Source organism: Notothenia coriiceps, unplaced genomic scaffold, assembly GCF_000735185.1.
Source record: "Notothenia coriiceps isolate Sejong01 unplaced genomic scaffold, NC01 NC01_scaffold00007616, whole genome shotgun sequence".
NCBI lineage: Eukaryota > Metazoa > Chordata > Actinopteri > Perciformes > Nototheniidae > Notothenia > Notothenia coriiceps.
The window spans coordinates 3,808-12,921 of NW_011340317.1; the positions used below are offsets into that span (position 1 = coordinate 3,808).

General features: G+C 41.0%; 1 protein-coding gene across 1 annotated transcript in view; it reads right to left on the minus strand.

Annotated features, from left to right (window-relative positions):
* The window catches only part of LOC104944189 (disintegrin and metalloproteinase domain-containing protein 10-like), a gene marked incomplete at its 5' end in the record, with an annotated part of 10,634 nt that extends 3,068 nt beyond the window's left edge, over positions 1-7,566 (minus strand). Inside the window, 4 exons of the mRNA XM_010769694.1 lie at positions 914-1,097; positions 1,778-1,920; positions 2,110-2,281; positions 7,403-7,566. Coding sequence (XP_010767996.1) covers positions 1,868-1,920; positions 2,110-2,281; positions 7,403-7,566 — 389 coding nt within the window. The remainder of the gene's footprint in view (positions 1-913; positions 1,098-1,777; positions 1,921-2,109; positions 2,282-7,402) is intronic.
* Positions 7,567-9,114: the final 1,548 nt, after the last annotated feature.

Here is a 9,114-nt window from a genome sequence, read left to right on the forward strand (position 1 = left end):
CCATGGTAACACGTCTCTTTAGTAGCGCGCTCAACTCAAAGTCTGAGAGGGTGAGGCAGATATTCACAGAAAACAGAACAAGAATCGACAACTACTCTACTCACTCCTCACTCCTTTCCTGTAAAATACAGGTCCAGCCCACACATATGCTCCATCAAGGACGGTGCTACAGGCCGCAAGGCAGTGCACTTACAACTACAATAAGCATGTTAATGTTAATCTAACAGCTCCGGCGATCCACTAGCACCCCCCCCCCAATTTTGCATTTTTAAATGCTCCCGATTTCGGAGGTCTAAAGGTTGGCAAGTATGGCTGGAGTGTATACAGGTTTCGAGATCTACCTTTTAAAGCTTATCTGAGCTTGGCTTCTTTGGGAAGGGTGGTTTAAGAGACATGCGCAAAAATGGAGCCTTGCAGACAGTGTGAGAAAAACATTTGTTAACATTACAGAATGAATACCTGTTCTAGTACAAGCCCAAAATTCTATTATGAACCTAAAATGAGCAAAATATGTCCTCTTTCAGTTTTTGTCTTTTCGTTATTGTGTCTTAATGCTACAACATGGACATTTAAAAACATCCCAGATATTAAAACTGCATAAAAGCAACTCAATGGACCGGATACTGAGATTGTTTCCAGTGTCAAAAAATAAAACTGGCTTAGATAATGATTTGTTTTTAGGACTAGCACTTGCACACTTAAGCTAGTAATCCAGTAATGTATGTTGCATGTTTTTATTTGATTGTATTTTATCATGAAATGTTTCTTTAGGTTGATTTACAGAATCTGTCCAGGACTACAGATTAATGTGCACTGTCCCTGTTAAATAAATGAATAAATAAATAAAACATAAGCTGATTAGGCAATGTAGTTGAAGCTATTTAGATGTGGTGTGTGTTCATGCCTCACCCACCCCGTTCACACACACTCTGGTGCCCTCGCTGCACACGGTGAGGTTCTCCTTGCTGCTGGGCTCGGGGCAGAACGGGGAGAGACCCGAACACAGAGCGTCTTTCTGACAGTCCGTCTCCTCGTCACAGGTCTGACCCTCAGGCCTCAGCTCACAGTCCTGACCGCAGCACAGGCCCTGACTCGGGCTGGAAGCACAAATATGTCCCAAATTGGAATGAATAAAGTACTATCTTATCTCATCTTATCACACACAACAAGTCCTGGGGGGGAGATGAAGCCACATCAAAGCAAAACAACCACAAGACTCAACATCAACAGAATAGTTTAGGTGAATGTGGCTGCCAAGGCACACTAAAAGTGATGTAAGTGAGAAATAAACAAACTACAACCTACGTCAATATACTGTAAGTGTTAGAACAAGTCTACATGCACCCAGTGTTAGACAGTAACCAAGTACGGAGGTATAATCAGAGCTGAAACGCCTCCATTGGACTCCTTTGTTCACCTCCGTAACATAATGACATCACTCTGTAACACTCTTGCTTCTATTGGCTAGTGCTCCAACACATTGTACGTTATAGGCTAAGGGACGGGACGTCTCTAAGTGGTTGATCAATCACAACAGAGCCGGCCAGCTAACCAATCAGAGCAGACTGGGCTCTGGTTTCAGACAGAGGGTGAAAAGAGGTGCTGCAGCACAGACAGTATGAGAAAAATAAAGAGCTTTTTGAACATTAAAGCATGGAGACATGTCCCAGTAGAGACACTACATACTGATATGAACCTGAAGTACTTTGTCTACCACTGCCTACACCTAAACTAATACAAATTGTACTAATAAATATCTTGGAGCACCCTGCTGTACCTGCAGACCCTCCCCTTCTTCAGGCGGCACTGCACCCCCTCAGGCTGTTTGGCGCTGAAGCAGCAGAGGTCTGTGTTGTTGTGACCGACATCACACTCCTCGCCTTCCTCCACAATCGTTTCCACAGATGGGCTGATCACTGACTGGCCACGAAGAACACACGTGCAGATGAACACACACAAGTAAACACAGACAAGTAAACACACACAAGTAAACACACACAAGTAAACACACACACACTAGTTGTAATTATTTACAGTGAGTGAGGCACGGTGTAAATATTTGGCAACATGCAGGTGGACACCGTCTGATGTCCTTTCTCCCATCCTCACCCACGAAGCAGTCGTCCTTCTTCAGCGTCAGGATCTTGGCGATGTGTTTGACGCTGCAGGGCGAGAACTTCTCGTTGTTTTCACGCACCTCGTCTGTGGCGTGAGGGAACATCAGGAACCGGCCTTTACCGCCGCTGGAGCCCAGGTTACCGCAGTTTGAGCCCTCATCGTGCTGAAAGACACACACGAATATGTATATTTTCTACTTTCTTGTTTATTTCTAGTCTTTGAATTACATGTACAATGCCCTGTCTTTGTAAGCTGCTGCAACACAACAATCTACCAAATTGGGATCAATAAAGTACTTCTTATCTACTTATCTTATCTTAAAATAAAATGTGTTTACCTTGTAGTGTATTTTATTTTCAATGCCGCAAAATAAAGGCCTTTAAGTTTGAGCTATCTGTTAAGGAACAGGATGGCTTTACAGAAGGACCCTCATGAGTTTCGTCTGAATATCCAGTAATTACATAACACATCGTGGCACTCTTTCTGGATGTTAGCTCTTGCTTTATAATGTGTAAGTTAATACCTTAATTTATGTGCAAAATAATTGTTTTATGATACGTAAGAGTTCCACGTCAGTTCCACAGCAGGACACCGAGAACAAAATAAAACCTGCTCATGAGACGGATTTAACTATTTTCTAGAACTAGTCTTTCCTTGAGACTTTGTGACTCAACAGTAACATGGACACATGTGGAGGGAACATGAGGTTGTGGCCATACTTCTGCATCTGTTTTAAATAAGTTTGATGGATGTTATTGATAGTGTGTCACCGTGTGTAGCTCTGGGGTTAACATAACTGCATGTCACAGCAGATGGTGGTGCAGTTTCAAAAGAAAAAGCGCATTTATTCTTGTTTTTATTGTTATTTGTTAGTTTGGTGTCACGCAGGGATTTAGATTCACGGCTGCAGACATAACGAAAATGGAAACTCTGAAAAGAAGCAGGAGAAAATAGAAAGCACGTATGGGTGTTTATCACAACTATATTCTGACAGATTTACAGCTCTTCCTGTTTACTTCTTGAACACTTGTAGTGGTTTTACAGATTCTGTTACAACATAAACACAATCTAGATTCAGCTTTAAGATGACAGAAATGTTGCAGCTGTAAAGTGTTTTGGTTTTGGTGGATAACAAGAGCCTTTTCCTAATCTGATGTTGTAGCTTTTAATAATTAGATGGGTAGCTGTGAATTCAATTATATAATATTGGTTGTGTTCGTTGGTATGGATGGATGCCAATGGCTAGATTAAGAAGTCAGAAATCATTTAGAGATTTTGTATTTAATGGTATGTTTGTTATTCTGTTGGATTTAGATGCTGGGTGTAGCTTGCCCTGTAGAATGGAGCTGGGATGAAGTATTATATGTAGGCCGATACAAAAAGTTAAAATAGCAGCGGTTCCCTCAACAAAATCCAATATGATTTTTACATTAGGTTTTGGATCTGTGGAAAACAACATTTTGTGATGCTTACACGATATGTTCAGCAACATGATCTTTTCAAATGAGGAAGCTTTTCTGATTTGATGAAGCTTAAATGAACTCCTTTAGGGGTAAGCTCTAACAATTTGCTCTGAACAAAACAATTGCAACGTGTCAATGACTTTGCCTCATCAACACTAAGCTAAAGGCCATTTGTATTTGGCGTAATGACATTTAGTTTAGTTTCACTGAGCCACTTTTTAGCAACCACCTTTCTAAAACACATATAACACTCAACATTTCAACTGCACTTTAGAATCTTTTAAGCTTGTGTTAAAACAGAAGGAATCAGGAAGTGTAGCATTGCTCTAGCTCATTTCCAGGCTTTAAGCATGGATGTATAAAGAGAACTGGATGTAGTGTCGGAGGCAGGCCCCTCTATGAGAGTAGCTTAGTGGCAAATAAAGCAAAAATGGACCAGGGTCATCCCGGGCTTGGGTCATAGAGCATGCAGAGTACAGTTTTCATTACCTGAACTAATAACATCCATAACATTCACCTGTCTGCAACTTACAAATTATGTATCACTTGTAATGGAGGCTGTGGCTCAGTGGATAGTGTGCTGGACTTTGAAACAGGGGATAGCAAGTTCGAGTCCCACTGCAGTCAGCATGTCGTTGTGTCCCTGTGCAAGACACTTCACCCATTTGCTCCTGTGGGGATTGTCCACAGTACTGAATGTATGTAAGTTGCTTTGGATAAAAGCGTCTAACATGTAATGTTGTAAATAGACTCTTATGGCACTAAACTCTATTCTATTTTATTGTATTTACTTGCACTATTTTCTCTGTTTTATTGTGTTGCGCTGTTGGAGGAGATTTTCATCGACATAACTACACTGTCGCTATGTACGAATGACAATAAGCCTGGAATCTTGAATTAAGCCCCACCAAATATTTGCCACCCTATTTTCAGGCAAATTAATAGAGAGGGAAAATAAATATGAATTTGGCTTTTAGTGCCTTTTACAGCTTTTAGACCATAATGTTTTAAGCACGGGCGTTATCTTGTTTATTTAGCTAAAAAGCTTCACAGACATCTCTGTCCCAATGTTAGTCAATGGAAAAACTATTTCTGGGGTTAATGACTTCACGGAGGTTGTAGTACCACCGTTTGGCCACTATGAATATTTGCTTGAATGTCCGACACACTTCCTGGGGCTTTTGGACTGGGGTGCAGTTGGCAGCATGCGGTCAAGTTGTAGCTTTCTTTTGTTTGTTGTTCTTTTCCTTCAGTTTGATTTAGTTTTATCGTTCCTGGGTTTATTTTCTTACGCTTTAGTTCAGTAAATATTTGGTTAATAAATGCCAACTTTTTTTGTCACTTCTCTGGTTTTGACCTGGTCCTTCCTATCCCAACTCATTTTGGGACTTTCCGGTGCTAAACCACCACATCTTCCCTTTGAATGGGGCAGCAGCACAACTATGAGATTTTTCAATACATTTTTCATCTGTGCATTAAATTGCACAAAGCTTTTGAAACCACCGTATGCACGTGTGTTCGCAAGGGAAGTGGACAAAAGACCAAAGCAGCTCTCCACCCAGAAGTCACTTTGCATCACAGCCCCCTCTTTCTTTCCTCCATCGTATATCAGGTATAGCCCACGCTCATATCTCACCATGTGCTTCATCTAGCCTTCCCAATCTGGAAACAATGAGACATGCCTGTCACAGGAGCCCTGGCACCAGCATGACGGTAGTTGAACTTGTAAAAAGCCTGCAGGGTCTGACATAGCAGAACTAATGGGCTCAGGAGCGCCTCTTTGGTCTGTGGAAGTGTGAACAACAGAGGGCAAGGTGAAAAATGCTGAGAGCATTTTGGGCAGTGGGCGAAAGGTTGCAGGTGTTAGCAGCCATCACACGTGGAGAGAGGTGCATGCATGTGTGTGTTTAAAGAAACTGTGGGTTGTTATGGTGGAGGAGGTTGTAAATGCAAATATACAGAAAAAAACTGCTGAGAGAGAAATTCTCCTGATCTTTTATTTCCGATCAACTAGTGAAGCTGAGCCAAGAGTCGCTATGAAACAATCCAGTCAATACAGGCCAAGGTCTATAATGCCCAAATAAGTAAATCATTCACAGACAATTTGTTGCGGTGCAGAGCAAACACCCATGTGTGCATTCTGGGAATATGTGAGGTAAATCTTGAATTACATGGATTCCTCATGTTGAATTGTCATTCAGTCCGCAACCCACGCAGCTTTGTGTTCAAAAAGAAACGTGTGAACTCTCGGTTCTCTGGCACTTAGAAGGGTTGAGAGTAAAACTGGCAAGAGTTTAAAAAACATCTGAAATACTACATTGAGGGTTTGCTATGTTTAAACCTTTTACACAGACATGTTGACATGGTATGGCGGAAAAAATCCTCAAGTGTAACACATTAGATTTAAAGCTAGCTCCACCTAATGTGGGTGCCTAGTGAGCAAATAAACAAGCTCTGCTTCCTGCACCTGGGACATGTTTTAAGTTTCAATGCAGCCATTGTTGATGTTATTATTAAGACCTGAGAATATCTTGTATTTAATGTGAAAAAGCACAAGAAGCATAAAAAGCCATTGGCCTGCAGTAGCACCTAAGACATCCACAAATGGAATTGATCACTAGGGGTACAGAAGTGATGTGTGTATATCACTAACCAAAAAGAGAATCCACCCTTAAACAGGTAATGACTTGTCTACACTGCTCTGTAAACTCCCCATCTGAGTTGTTGTATATCTATGACCCCTTTCACACACTTCACGCATTACAACCCTGATGTTATCTAGGCATTAATCGGAAGAGCTGTACGTGAGAAAACATTTCCATTTATTTGGACTCTAAACGGATTCTCCCTGCTATAGAGTCTGGTCTGTGCATTCACGGTGAGGCGTATTAAGGAAGACGTTTTTATTGCGTCTGGCACAAAAGGGGAAAAAAAAACTAAACATTGTTCATGCACATGTGAAGAAAATGGGCGATATACATACAAATATCTAACAGGAGAGATTTTTGGCACTGAAGCAGAGGTTTTAGGGGTCAACGGCAAAACTTGAAGATATATTCAAGGAGGCGGCAATGGACTTGATGTTTTTGACCAAATTACGAACCAGCTATGTGACCTCAGTGTAATACGCGCAATATCCAGCCTCCTGCACGCTGTACCCAGACTCCACCCTTCACCATAACTGAAAATTGAGTACTGCCAGTAGTAGAGCCATGGTCAGCTGGAATTCTTTACCGGTCCATATCATTCAGGAAAATACAGTACATTTCAAAAGGTTGCAAACAAATTATCTCAGTATTATAAAGTAAAATTGAACTGTGCCTGTATGTATTATTATGTACACTTATTTGATTTTTTTTGTTTGGCCTTATAATGGCGAAAATTGGATGATCATTTTAGTTTTCATTTCATATAGCATTGTAACTTGCATGACATTATGAGCTGTTTTGTTTTATGTATGTTTATGTATGTGTTGTGTGTGTGAGGACCCCAGGAAGAATAGCCAATGCTCATACTAGTGCTAATGGGGATCCTATTAAAGAATAAGAATTGAGATCGTGTCTGACAATGACATTTCTACTGTTGTCCGCTACATCTGTGAACGGTCATATGAGAACAACGGCTAATTTTGTAATATTACATGCACATAGAAACTATCTTTAAAAGTAGTCATCAGTGGAATGTCATGGTATGAATGTTGCACAATATTCAGTGTAACCAAGAGTGGTTGGTCAGTACAAGGCACTTTCAAAAACCTAGTCTTTTCTTGGTATCAGAAAGATGTTTTTAGTATTGGTTAGCTTTTAGAGAAGGCGACTGACCGGAGATCCCAGGCTGTGACCGAGCTCATGAGCGAAGGTCTGCTGGACGTGTCGTGGAGGCAGAAACTGTCCGTAGTTCTGAATGGTGACCAGACCGGTGTTCAGGGTGGATTTCTTGCCGTTACGCAGGGTGGTCTGCTGCGAACATATTCCTCCCCAGTTACCTAAAGGGCACACAGATGAGAGGAAAAACACAAGATTGGTTTCCACTGAAGTCCAAAAGAGTAAATGACAGTTAAAGCGAGTAGTACAAAACATAAAAGCAGACTTTGTCTTCCGATGTCTCTTGGTTGCTTAATAGAAAGAGTTCTAAATCGGAACATTTGTCAACATTTTTGCACTTCTGGTTCCCCATTCAAAGCCAATGGGTTTTAATTAATAAATTTTTTGTCAAATGCATGAAATATCAGACCCTAGGTTATGTTAAAACGTGGTTTTACTACAGAAAACACGTCAGGGAATACCCCAGTGGGGAATTTTGAAACTTGACGTGTGAAAAAACATGGTTGCTAACAATTGGCTAAATGAGACTACTAAACGCCGAACATTAGCCACATATAGCTTAGCGACGGTGAATTTTTAGTACTGCCAATTGCACTAACAAGTCAAAAAGGTGATGTTATCCCAACAATTAAAACATGTTTGTATCAAAAACGTAAACCAGTGTCTGTAAGAATCCAACATGGCTTTTTGAAAGGAAACCATTGCAATGCTAGCTTCATTGTCAGCCTTCAACCTTTCAGCACTTTATAATTGTTTAAAGTATTATACCGCAAAGTTAAGAACAGATAGCACTATAAGAAGGTTTTGATGAAGCTGACAGCTCATGGATGCTTTAAATAATCCCACCTGCGTCAATTCTCTGGAGCAGACCTAGTGAAATCAAACCTATGTGCCTGTCACTTTGCAGTACAGTATGGTTGCATAACTGACCTTGCGCTACTAGAGATATCTTAAAGTGTAAACCAACTCTGTGTTGCTACTGAAGTGTTATCACCCTCTGAGGCCCGGTTGGGGGGGGGGTGCGGACAGACAGACCTGCTGAGCTCCTCCAGCTTCACTTCAAAGACATTTGGCCTCCAATGGTCTCAATGTGGGCGTTACCTAATATCCCTTTCCCACAATTACTAACAGCTGGCCAAGTTCACATGGATGAACGGCTGGGGTGTGACATCATGTTTTGCTTTGAGAGAAACAAATCCAATTGGTCAAACTGAACAATTATGATAAGACACTACTCGTGTAATTTGAGTAAAATGGTCATACTTCAGATTGTTTAACAAGATCATTCATGACTTCTCACATCTAAAGGGGTCAATCTTTCTATTTTTACAACCCATAATACCCTGTGAGAAACTTTTTGACCTACCTACCTACCTACCTACCTACCAACCTACCTACCTACCTACCTACCTACCCACCGTGTGTTTTCCTCGAAACTGTTCAAATTGTGCCAAAATCCCATCTGTATTTGTCCTTTACTCTACACAGACTTGATGTCTGGCTTCCTCCCTACACCTCCTGCTTTTTAAAAAAAAACATTCATGACATCCTTTACATGAGATACAGCAGGAGCACCATCTACTATCCCACCACCAGATAAAATGAAGACATGATTTCGTAACTAACAAATAATCTTTTAGTGCAGACGGTTCTAGTAAGTGTCAAAGGACGTCTATACAACTTACTTCCAGTCCAACTACAACAGTCGC